The following is a 13,880-nucleotide window of genomic DNA, read 5'->3' on the forward strand; positions in this document are numbered from 1 at the left end:
TTTCAATAGCTGCCAATAAATATTCATTTGACATCATTTTTTAAATATTAAATATTTAATATTTAAAATTTTAATAATTTAAATATAGAAACCTGATTCATTTTTAAAACCACCTGTTGATGTCAAAGCTAAAGAAGGAAAAGATAAAAAAGTGCGTTTTGAAGCAGTATTTTCAAAGAGTGGAGTTAAAGCAAGATGGTACAAAAACAAACAAGAACTTTTCTTGGGGAAAAAGTATCATATGAGCAGTCAAGGTGATTTACATGTTTTGGAAATTAACAATCCCATTGTTGAAGATTCTGCTCGTTATGTGTGCCAGTGTTTAGATGCTACTACTTCAGCTTTACTAGATGTAGATGGTAAGTAATAATTTCTTAAATCAAATGATAAATGTTACTTTACCTTAATTTTGTAATACAGGTGACCCAGGTTACGCACATAATGCATTTTATCAAATAGTGGTTGTACCATGAATTGTCATTTCCTGTATATTTACAAACTTTTTAAATTTTATATTTCTTAATTTGAATTTTAAATAAATGCATATAACATCAATAAACAAATAAAAGCTTGAATGTAACTTACATATATGTATTTTATAATAAATTTACATAACTTTGCATATTTATAGAAGACACAATTACATATTTTATTTTGATGGCAACTGTTTAAAAAAAAACTAACTTTAACTGGACAGCACTTTCTTCTTTTCATTGCATAATGTTTTATGGCATGTCATTTCTTGCTTAATTTCTGTTCTTATTGTGGCCTTCCTAAGTTCATCAGGATCTTATTCTTCTAATAATTGAAAAAGTTCTTCCTTTTTCTTTAAAATTAATGCAAGCCCTTTAATTTCCAATGATATGAAAGATTTGTTTGAGATATTGTGACAACATTGACACAAAAATGTGGAGACAATCAGAAGAAAAGTTTAACAAAGCAGGCCTAAAGTCAAATATGAAATTTCCACTCAGCATAATGATTTGGGACTATATGTCAGCAAGTGGAGTTGGCAAAGTTTGCATTTGCAATGGTACTTGATACACATCACTGTTTACAGTAATAAAATATCAAGATATTTTAAATTACTTTTTGATTCCATCTATTGAGGAAATATTTGGAGACAGTGAATGTTTTTTCCAGATGACAATGTTTCTTCTCACCAAAGCAAAACAGTTAAGGAATGGTTGTTACAAAACAATATTGGGACTATATGAATTAGTTCTGATATGAATCCAATTGAAAATTTGTGGTATTTATTGAAGAAAAAAATATTTAAAACAAAACCATGCAACAAGGAGGAATTGAAATTGGCTATAAACAGATGTTGGGAATAAAATTACACCAAATGAGTGTCACTATCTTGTAGATCAAATGCCAAAATGAATTGCAGCTTTAATAATAGCCATAGATGGTTCTACAAAATTTTAAACAAGTTTGGTCTAATATTTTTGTCAAGGAATTTTACTGGTCTAAAATTTTTGTCTCACACATTTAAGTTTTTTGTAATGTTAAAACACATTAAAATTCTATTGTGTGAATTGGTTTTTTTTATTAAATAAATATTGAATTTTGAGAAAGATAAAGGAAATTTGTAAAACATAACTAAAAATAAGTTATATGCAATCTAAACTACAAAATCAATATTTTTAAAGGGTGGTCTAATATGTTTGGCAGGAGTTGTATAATTTTCTAGATGAGATGATCATCTTTCAATTAATACTAACTTGTAGAATTATATAATTTTACAAGTTAGTATTAATTGAAAGATGATCATCAAATGATTTCTTAAATTTATTATTATTGTTTTCAAACTGAAATTTTCAAAAACCAAATAAAAAAGTATTTTTAATTAACTAAAGAAGTCTTAATGTAATATTACATAACCATTTTTGGCATTTTCAAGCTTCATCTTTAAATGTATCATCTGAACTTTGATGAAAGCTAAACTCAAACAGCTTAATAGAATATTATTAAAATGATTTAAATAATATATTTAAATGGTTTCATGAGTATAAAACTCATATAAATTATTTTTAAATCATTAATTTTTTTATTTTTTAAGAACCTGATCCTGTCTACAAATTCATTAAAAAATTACCAGCTAAAGAAGACTTTTTCACTACAAAGGAAGCTGTATTAGAAGTTTTAGTTAATACTGCAAAAGCACCTGTTAAATGGTATAAAGATAAACAAAAAATAGAGGTAACATTATAATATGTAATAAATTTTAAATAAGTATACTGTATTTCAGAAATGCTGTAATAAATAAAATGTTTTATTATTAGTCTTCAGACAGAATAACATTAATCTGTGATGGACTTGGTAAAAAATACTTAAAAATATTGGAAGCTGTAGAATCAGATACAGGAGAATATATGTGCAAAATAAATGAGGAAGAATTCTGTGTTTGTAAAGTATCTGTTACAGGTATAATTATTTTACAATGTTTTTAAAGGAATATTTATAACAAATTTTATTTTATATATTAACAATTTTTAAATTATATTTTTAGTTCAACAGTTTACATTTACTAGACTATTGAAGAGTATGAAGATACCTGAGAAAGACACCCTGACTCTTGAATGTGATGTAAATGAATGGGAAGGAAAAGTTACTTGGTTTAAAGGAGACAAAGAAATTACTGCAGGAAAACGGTTATACTTTATCTTATTATTAAGAATAAAGATTTAATTTAAATAATATATTAAAACTGAGTATCCATAAATATTAATTAAACTTTTAAATAATTTGTATCATTCAAGATTAAATAGTGAAATAAAATACTTTTTGAATTATTTGTTTTTATAAACTACTTATAGATAAATTGAAATGCTTAAAAATTTCTGAATTAATGTTATTTTTTTTAACACTATCACTTTTAACTAAATTTTTTATATGAGAATCATTAAGCAATCTAAATGTGTTTAATAATAAATGTTTTTGTGTTAAAATAATAAAATGGTAACTCAAAACATGTTTTAAGTTACCAGTACTTTTACAAATAAAGTGGGTGATCGGTTAACGAACAAATAAGATAACGAACACTTTCGCGAAAGATCTTTATGATTAGACAACGAACACTTCACTGAACAAATACAATAAGAAGCGACGTAAAATAACGAATACCGATTGGTCTTCCTTTGTCTTCAGGCAACAATTCGAAACTTTTCAGAGCGCGGGAGACATCGACATCGATGTTCAACCCAGTATATACTGATCAGATAGTATTCCCCCAAACTTTGAAACTCTCCCTTGTAATTCCAGCCTTTTATATTTCTGACAGAAACAAGTTTTTTACATTTTCTTCTGAAAAAGTGGATTTATGCCGATATCTGCTATTAATGATTTTTTGAAGAAGTGGGAGGATGTCAGAACAACGGTCTTAAATGGCATCCAAACCAGGTTGAGGTTAGGCCTAAGGATCTCTACAATTACAATGCTATTAATTACTTCTGAAAAATCATGAAGAAGACACCCCACAAACGGAAAAAAACATGACTGTGTATGTGTATATATATATATGTTGCAGTCAAAACCAGTTTTTAGTTAGAACGCGTTTTAACAAGTTGAAACTAGTTTATACTGGATGTCTTTGTTAAAACCCGTTCTGTCTAGTTAAAACTAGTTTTAACTCAAATTCATTTTTGACTAGCAGTAAATTCTAGTTTTAACTAGACAAAACAGATTTTATCTAGTTTATGTACTGCTGTACATGTTTTGATTTTAGATAAAACTAGTTTTAACTTTTAACATTACTTAAAACTAATTTTAGCTACATAAATATGTTTGGGGGAAATAAATAGTTTTGTATTGTGATTCGGGGGAAGATGCGTAACATTTTGCTTATGAAGGAAATTATAGCGCTAATTTGGGTTTTGAAGCCCTGTAATGAAAATATCATATTCTGGAGTATGTTTTTCAAATAAAATTTTGGAATTTATTAAAAAAAAATTGTATATTGTGTTTGCAATGACGACTTTTTTACTGTCTGGCATTTTAGGCATTTCACCCCAAGTATCCGGGTGAGATGCCAAATGCCATTAGGTAAGTTAACAAATATAATTGCATAAAAATTAATTTTTGAATTTCTTAACCAAATTTAATTTATTGCATATGTAGTACAAAGTACTTCATAGCAAGTATAACAGCACAGTATAAGTATTGTTAAGTTTCCGCCCGTTCTAACGTGCTCTATAGCTAGCTGAAAGCTTTTTTCAGTCCAAAAACCTTTTTGAGAAGTCCTTATATAATTTCCATGCATATCCTGCAATAAAAAGAACAAAACGAAAATTCAATTAACTAAAAATAGGCATGTTACCTCAAGAAAAATGTGGCATTTTTTGGGATTTTGTTGGGGTAAGATGCCTAGTAGAGTCACGTGCTCCAGCATGTCCTATCGGGATCGGCGGTAGCTGACAATGGAAACTTTAGAACCTTAACTACATCGTACATTAATTGTTATTTGCAATTTTTAATAAATTCTATTTTAACTTTTAGTTTAAAATTACTCTAGAAACATTTTACAACAAAAACTTCGTTCTTATCTAGCTTTTATTCTCCTGAGATGCAGAAAATGAAGTTAAGGTACCCAACTACAGCTTTCCGCACTCAATATTGGCCCAACGACTCATCATACAAATACATGACAATATGTGACATCATGGTTTGAAAATATCAAAAATTAGGCAACTTTTCCCGCTTAACATCTTACCCCGAATCACTCTATATGTTGCAGTAAAAACCAGTTTTTAGTTAGGATGCGTTTTAACTAGATACAACTAGTTTATACTGGATGTCTTTGATAAAACCCGTTTTGTCCAGTTAGAACTAGAATTTGCTGTTAGTCAAAAATGAATTTGAGTTAAAACTAGTTTTAACTAGACAAAACGGGTTTTATCAAAGACATCCAGTATAAACTAGTTATAACTAGTTAAAACGCGTTTTAACTAAAAATGGGTTTTGACTGCAACATATATATAAAAATGCAAGACTGTATATATATGTATTTTTATTATTACATATGAATAAATACAGTAAGAAAATATATATATATATATTTATATTTTTTTTTTGGGGTCTCCAGAACGAATTAATTAAATTCCTATTGAAACCTATGGTAAATCAATAATCAGTTAATGAACAATTCGAATAGTGAACAAAGTCTTGGAACGGATCATGTTTGTTAACCGATCACTCACTGTACTTTTCATGCTGAATTAATAAATAAGTTTTTATATTAAACTAAATTCATTTCATATATTTTGAAATAAATTTATTTCTTGAATTTAAAAATATTTAATTTAAAATTTAATTAAAATTTAGAGAACTTAGTTTTATTGTAATATTGCTTAAAATTATTATTTAATAATTCATTTATTTTACTTGATAACAGATATGAGATTATTTCTGAAGGAAGAAGGCGTAGATTAATTATAAAAAATGTACAGTTAACAGATGAAGGAGAATACAGTTGTAAAACTAATGCTGATGTTACAAAATGTGAAATAATTGTTGAACGTAAGTCTTTATATTTTCTTCAGAAATTGATGGTTTAAATTGTAATAAAATTCTAATTATATCCATAATTAACGTTTTTAATTATCATTTTAATAATTAGCTTTATTTGATCACATTTAATTATTACTAATAAATAATTGAATGTTATCAAATAAAGTTTGAATGTATTGATTTGTATTGAAATATAATCAAATGATTGTATTGACAACAAACAAATAATTCTAAAATATAAACTGTAGTATAGAATTTACTTGATTATTTATGCTCAAACTTAATGTTTTTTCTGTTAGGGAATGTTAGGGGATAGTTATTGTTCAAGTAATTTATGACCAAGAATCAGGATTCTGATTTTTTTTAATGATTTATGTAGTTTACAAACAAAGATATATATTATATATATATATTCTATATTGTTTATTAATCAATTTCAATTTATTTTAGTTATAATTCACAATCACAGTATATTATAGTTATATATATAACTATAATAATTATATATATATAGTCACATATATAATATATACAGTGAAATGTCAGTATAATGAATGCCAGTTTAACAAAATTTTTAGTATAATGAATTTACCTTGAATTCCTTGCCAATTTCCTAGTCAGCTCAATTCAAAAATGTTTCAGTTTAATAAATACCATTATAATGAAAATTTTAGTTTAACATAAAAATTCTTTCCATTACAAAAGAAAGGTTTCATTATGACAAAGTCTATAAATACATAAATAATTCTATTTTAGTAAATGATGAATATTACAAATAATCTGGCAACACTAATTTTAATCTTTAGTTACCGTTTAATTTTGGTGCTATTACTCTATAATTATTTCTTTTAAGTTTATGAAAAAAAGTGGAGAAAAACTAAAAGAAACAAACTCAGTTTTCTTTAGAAGAGAAAACAAAATAATGTTTTTGTTTAATTTTTTTTGCATGTATTAGATAACGTGCAAAAAGGAATTAAACAGAAAAATTTGCCTGATGGCCTGCTTGAATGCTGTGTCATAGTACAGGATTTTATTGAAAAAACTTTGATTAAACAACAAACAACACAAACAAAATTACAGATTTCTTTTAGCAGAAAAGAACAGCTTCAAGCAGCAATAATAACAATTAGAGGCTGGATTCCAACTAATCAGTACTACTGTACTGTTGACTTGGATGTTCATTCACAATATCTTTGATAATTTAATTTTTTATTACAGTTTAAATGTTTATTCAGATTTAATATAATTTATGTTCTGAAAATGTAAAATTTGGTTTCATATAAATAGTAATATATAAACTGTTTTTAAAATCTTTTCTACTTTAAAATGTAATATATTTTTAATTATGAATAAATTTCTTTTATCCTTGCATTTTTTACTATATTTCAATATAATGAATTTTGGTAACCAAAAATATAACAAAAATATTTCAATGGTTCTATAGTGTCTCGGATATACCAGGATATATCAAGTCTATGTGAAAGGGTAATGTAATGAGGGCCACAAAATTTAGATAAACACAACAAAGTCAGGTTTATTAAAAACACACAGCCATAGACTACAGCTGGTATCTTTGACTTATATACATGTACTATCGTGGCCAATTAGTATGGTTACTTAACAAAGAGAACAATGCTGATCCAAGTATTAAGGTGAATTCCCATTTTAAATGATTACATTTATGTACAGGATGACAAACTCATGCTGTTGCATTTCTTCTTGGTTAATTCTTTTGTAGCCAATTGTCCCATTCAACACACAGTAGTTAAAGTTCTTTAGTGACTCTTGAGCATAATCCACACATCCTATACTTGTATATGATGATTTCTTAAAGATGGATTTGGATTTTTTCGCCTCGATCAAACTGTTCCTTCTTCAGTTGTTCTCTCCAAGGTCCACCACAACCACATTACACCTTCTCCTTTCTATGAGCTCGGAAGTCAGAAAAAAGTCCTCAACACATGAAACAATTGAATTTATGTCCCCCACCATCTGGGAATGCCGTTTTAGCATGTGATCCCCCTTTCAACCAATCAACAGATTCAGATTGGTTTAGCAAAGAAAAGGTAATACCAGGAAACAGGATGGAATACAATGCAAAATATTATACAAAAAGTAGAGCCGATACAAAATTAACGGAAACCTGCTTATATACTAGAATAACATAGAAACATACAAAAGAACAATATATAACAGTAGTGTAGCACTACAGTTTCCACAATTTTGTTATACCAACCTTTCACTGGATATAGTTATAATTTATAATCACAGTATTATAATCATGATTGATAAATTATTTGATTGCTGATTTCTAAGAAAATATTTAATATTCAAAAAGTTATTATCTAATAAATAATCATATAAAATTTATTACTAACTTTTAAATAATTGATTGCATTGCTGTTTAAACTATAATTTTATATTTGATATTAGTATTGAATAAGTATGATTATAATGTTTTTTTAAATATCGTGATTTAAAAATTAGTTTTGTATTTTTGTTTGATAAAATGTATATTGCTAAAAGTTTCATTTGGTTAATTAATTTTGTTTAACTTTTATAAATAGTTTGAAAAGTGATAATAAGCTTTTCATTAATACTTACATTAATTAATATTTATGAAAAAATCAATGTAATAATTTTAATATAGAAAATACAGTTTATTTTAAAGACAGTTTACTTTAAGTATGTGTTACTTATTTCATCATATAAAATTTTTCATGTATAGTGAATTGTTTTGAGAAAGTAATTAGCAAATCAAAACATCACTTAAGAAATTTTTTAAATTTGTAATTGCTGCTATTTATGATGTAGTATTATCTTTAAAGTATACCTTTTTGGTTTTTATTCACTTATTAATAGCAAACTTATTTAGTTCATCATAGTCACAAAAATATTTGGCAATTATACATTTATTTATTTATCCATAATTTCAAAATATATATTTATTTATTTGCAATTTATTGTAACGTTTTTTATATAAAATATTGTTAAAGCAATAAATGCTCATTTAAATTAAATATTTCAATAGCTGCCAATAAATTTATGAAGAAATTAATGGATATGAGTGTCCTTGAAAGGGAGGAAGTAATATTGGAATGTCAGCTGTTAGATACTAATGCTAATTTATTGTGGTTTAAAGATGGTGTAAAAGTGAAACAAACAGACAGGTAACATTTATAGCTGAATTTGATTATTTTTTATTGTTTTTGGTATTTCTATATTTAAATTAAAATATTTTAGGACCATTGAACACATTTTCCTATCATATATAATAAGTTTGTCAGTTTTCAATAAAATTCCAAATTCAAATTCAAAGTGATAATTTTTATTTTAAATTGGTAAAAAAAAAGAACTGAATTTTATATTTAGCAAAGAAACATTTTTTAAATTTTGATGCAATAATATTTTTCTTTGAATAAAAAAAAACTCTTAAGAAACAGATTTCTTTGATATTCCTTTGATGTTTAAATGTTTTTTAACTTTTATGAAAAATTATCATTAATTTATACAGTAGAACCTCTATTATCCGGATTTTCGATTATCCAGATTGTTCAAAATAAACAAAAATTTTATGAATTTGCTGATTTGCACTTGGCGAATTACGACACTGTTTATGTACGTGATGGAATGCATAACTTTTTTTGTTTCAACAACGTCTCACCCAGCACAGTGGTCGTAAACTCTTAAATATATTTTACGTAGTAATAAAAATATAACTTGACATACGTATTTATAAATAATTTATATTCAAATTACATCATTTCTATGACCAAGGGCGGCGTAAGGCATGGACGACGTGGGCCACCGCCTATGCCTCGCGGTCCGAAGGGCCTCGCGCCTCGAAGGTTTATGCATTACTTAAAAGCCGCGAACGCGACGAAAAAATTTTACTCGTCATAAAACGATAAATAGTTTGTCAAATTTTTATTCATAAAAATGCAGTTTCAACTGCTTTTTATTTTATAAAATCCGTCTTCTTGCGCCACCAGAGGGCCTTTTAAACAATAGGTAGTCTGTTAGCGTTGGTCAGTAGTAGTCCAAATTCAATACGAACGTTTGTTTCTTGAAAATTTGATCATGATTTAAATACAGTATTTACTTTTAATATTACCAATATGTCATCGAAAAGAAAACATGTTGTATTATCATTAAAAGACAAATTAAATTATTTGTTTCGATTATCCAGATTTTTCCTTATCCAGACTACCTTCATCCCCAATTAGTCTGGATAATTGAGGTTCTGCTGTATATGTTTTTTCACAGTATGATTTTTTATTGTGTTTTTTACTCTGGCAAAAATATCAATTTATATTGTTTGAAATAGCACAGTTGGAATTGGTTACTATTTATTTATTTATTTATTTTACACAATTAGGAAATGCCTGACTGCAAAAGATATCCACCTCTCCATTTAACAAAACCCCAACAATATAGTGTGATAAAAATCAAGAAAAATAACAAAAAAACATATAAATAAATATACTAAATGTATATTTATCCAGTAAGATTTGTTTAAAATTTTGAAATAATACTTAATTGAAAAAAATGTGTTTTAATCGTTTTAATTCTAATGATCCCACTGCAGAATACAAAAATCTTGAATTTTTGGGTATACTCTAAATTTAATTTTTAGAAAATACTTCATTCTATTACTCTGAAGACAAACCATTAAAGATTTCATTATTTTGTTTATTCTGGTTAAAGTCATTTCAATATTTTCTGTTAATTAGAACCTAATTCAAATTTTCAGTTTTATTAAATGGAATTCAAGGGTACTATTTATTTCCTAAATATGAGTTCCCATGCATTGTCAAATATTTGAATATGAATTTGGTAATATAAGTGAAAAAAATCTAAGTGAAACTGTGTTACTCTAATTTTCAAACAGTTATTAATCAATAACTATAATCAATATCATCAGTACCAGCTCAATGGTAACTTGCACCTAAGGTAAAACCAATTTTTGCCACCCTTGCTTTTAGATTGGTTACCAATAGATTTGTAGTGCTGGCATTTTTGTACAAACTATTTATAAACAACCATAATATACATTTATGGGATTTTATTATATTTGGCTTCTTTTGATTTTTATTTATTTTTTTCTTCCATTTGATCATTTTTGACCATTCATTTCGTTACTTGATACAGTTGCCTAATTACCTGATTCATCAAGCCAACCCTGAATACCATTATATTAGAATTATTTTTAAGTTTACTTTTGTTACTCTACTAGTACAAATACTTTTATATTTAATAACATTTCATTGGTTATTTTATAAAATTAAAATTTATATNCTTTAAGTATGTGTTACTTATTTCATCATATAAAATTTTTCATGTATAGTGAATTGTTTTGAGAAAGTAATTAGCAAATCAAAACATCACTTAAGAAATTTTTTAAATTTGTAATTGCTGCTATTTATGATGTAGTATTATCTTTAAAGTATACCTTTTTGGTTTTTATTCACTTATTAATAGCAAACTTATTTAGTTCATCATAGTCACAAAAATATTTGGCAATTATACATTTATTTATTTATCCATAATTTCAAAATATATATTTATTTATTTGCAATTTATTGTAACGTTTTTTATATAAAATATTGTTAAAGCAATAAATGCTCATTTAAATTAAATATTTCAATAGCTGCCAATAAATTTATGAAGAAATTAATGGATATGAGTGTCCTTGAAAGGGAGGAAGTAATATTGGAATGTCAGCTGTTAGATACTAATGCTAATTTATTGTGGTTTAAAGATGGTGTAAAAGTGAAACAAACAGACAGGTAACATTTATAGCTGAATTTGATTATTTTTTATTGTTTTTGGTATTTCTATATTTAAATTAAAATATTTTAGGACCATTGAACACATTTTCCTATCATATATAATAAGTTTGTCAGTTTTCAATAAAATTCCAAATTCAAATTCAAAGTGATAATTTTTATTTTAAATTGGTAAAAAAAAAGAACTGAATTTTATATTTAGCAAAGAAACATTTTTTAAATTTTGATGCAATAATATTTTTCTTTGAATAAAAAAAAACTCTTAAGAAACAGATTTCTTTGATATTCCTTTGATGTTTAAATGTTTTTTAACTTTTATGAAAAATTATCATTAATTTATACAGTAGAACCTCTATTATCCGGATTTTCGATTATCCAGATTGTTCAAAATAAACAAAAATTTTATGAATTTGCTGATTTGCACTTGGCGAATTACGACACTGTTTATGTACGTGATGGAATGCATAACTTTTTTTGTTTCAACAACGTCTCACCCAGCACAGTGGTCGTAAACTCTTAAATATATTTTACGTAGTAATAAAAATATAACTTGACATACGTATTTATAAATAATTTATATTCAAATTACATCATTTCTATGACCAAGGGCGGCGTAAGGCATGGACGACGTGGGCCACCGCCTATGCCTCGCGGTCCGAAGGGCCTCGCGCCTCGAAGGTTTATGCATTACTTAAAAGCCGCGAACGCGACGAAAAAATTTTACTCGTCATAAAACGATAAATAGTTTGTCAAATTTTTATTCATAAAAATGCAGTTTCAACTGCTTTTTATTTTATAAAATCCGTCTTCTTGCGCCACCAGAGGGCCTTTTAAACAATAGGTAGTCTGTTAGCGTTGGTCAGTAGTAGTCCAAATTCAATACGAACGTTTGTTTCTTGAAAATTTGATCATGATTTAAATACAGTATTTACTTTTAATATTACCAATATGTCATCGAAAAGAAAACATGTTGTATTATCATTAAAAGACAAATTAAATTATTTGTTTCGATTATCCAGATTTTTCCTTATCCAGACTACCTTCATCCCCAATTAGTCTGGATAATTGAGGTTCTGCTGTATATGTTTTTTCACAGTATGATTTTTTATTGTGTTTTTTACTCTGGCAAAAATATCAATTTATATTGTTTGAAATAGCACAGTTGGAATTGGTTACTATTTATTTATTTATTTATTTTACACAATTAGGAAATGCCTGACTGCAAAAGATATCCACCTCTCCATTTAACAAAACCCCAACAATATAGTGTGATAAAAATCAAGAAAAATAACAAAAAAACATATAAATAAATATACTAAATGTATATTTATCCAGTAAGATTTGTTTAAAATTTTGAAATAATACTTAATTGAAAAAAATGTGTTTTAATCGTTTTAATTCTAATGATCCCACTGCAGAATACAAAAATCTTGAATTTTTGGGTATACTCTAAATTTAATTTTTAGAAAATACTTCATTCTATTACTCTGAAGACAAACCATTAAAGATTTCATTATTTTGTTTATTCTGGTTAAAGTCATTTCAATATTTTCTGTTAATTAGAACCTAATTCAAATTTTCAGTTTTATTAAATGGAATTCAAGGGTACTATTTATTTCCTAAATATGAGTTCCCATGCATTGTCAAATATTTGAATATGAATTTGGTAATATAAGTGAAAAAAATCTAAGTGAAACTGTGTTACTCTAATTTTCAAACAGTTATTAATCAATAACTATAATCAATATCATCAGTACCAGCTCAATGGTAACTTGCACCTAAGGTAAAACCAATTTTTGCCACCCTTGCTTTTAGATTGGTTACCAATAGATTTGTAGTGCTGGCATTTTTGTACAAACTATTTATAAACAACCATAATATACATTTATGGGATTTTATTATATTTGGCTTCTTTTGATTTTTATTTATTTTTTCTTCCATTTGATCATTTTTGACCATTCATTTCGTTACTTGATACAGTTGCCTAATTACCTGATTCATCAAGCCAACCCTGAATACCATTATATTAGAATTATTTTTAAGTTTACTTTTGTTACTCTACTAGTACAAATACTTTTATATTTAATAACATTTCATTGGTTATTTTATAAAATTAAAATTTATATATTATATATATATATCTTTCTATTTAGAATTACAATTAAATTATTGGAGAAAGGTTTTCATCGACTTATTATTAATAATTGCCAATTGGATGATGCTGGTGAATACAAGTGTGAAAGTAAAGATCTAACAACACAATGCAAACTAGAAGTTATAGAAGGTAATTATTTTTGAGTTTCAAAACTCAATAGCTTTAATTTTATAAAATGTTAAATATATGAGATATAATTATTTAATAATTATATTAATTGATATACAAGAATAATTTGAATGAATTTTACACCTTCAAAAGTTTATAATAACTATGTATGGTACATGATTACTTTTTGTTATTATGTATGATATATACTGGTAGATTATTTCTTCAAAAACTCTGATAGTTTTATTTATAATTATGTATTTTTACTGTGATTTGTAGATGATTCCCCAAATGTATCCAGTCTTCTCTTCTCATAC

At 26.1% G+C, this 13,880-nt stretch overlaps 1 protein-coding gene across 1 annotated transcript in view; it reads left to right on the forward strand.

The window, feature by feature from the left end:
- The first annotated feature begins 64 nt into the window (after nucleotides 1-64).
- LOC111636063 (twitchin-like) overlaps nucleotides 65-13,880 on the forward strand; it is a 68,830-nt gene continuing 55,014 nt past the window's right edge. Inside the window, exons 1-7 of the mRNA XM_023381227.1 lie at nucleotides 65-359; nucleotides 2,066-2,205; nucleotides 2,289-2,430; nucleotides 2,516-2,657; nucleotides 5,396-5,520; nucleotides 8,543-8,681; nucleotides 13,454-13,584. Of these exons, the coding sequence (XP_023236995.1) occupies nucleotides 242-359; nucleotides 2,066-2,205; nucleotides 2,289-2,430; nucleotides 2,516-2,657; nucleotides 5,396-5,520; nucleotides 8,543-8,681; nucleotides 13,454-13,584 (937 nt within the window). The 5' untranslated portion in view covers nucleotides 65-241. The remainder of the gene's footprint in view (nucleotides 360-2,065; nucleotides 2,206-2,288; nucleotides 2,431-2,515; nucleotides 2,658-5,395; nucleotides 5,521-8,542; nucleotides 8,682-13,453; nucleotides 13,585-13,880) is intronic.

Source organism: Centruroides sculpturatus, unplaced genomic scaffold, assembly GCF_000671375.1.
Source record: "Centruroides sculpturatus isolate CEXI.00-Female unplaced genomic scaffold, Cexi_2.0 scaffold158, whole genome shotgun sequence".
NCBI lineage: Eukaryota > Metazoa > Arthropoda > Arachnida > Scorpiones > Buthidae > Centruroides > Centruroides sculpturatus.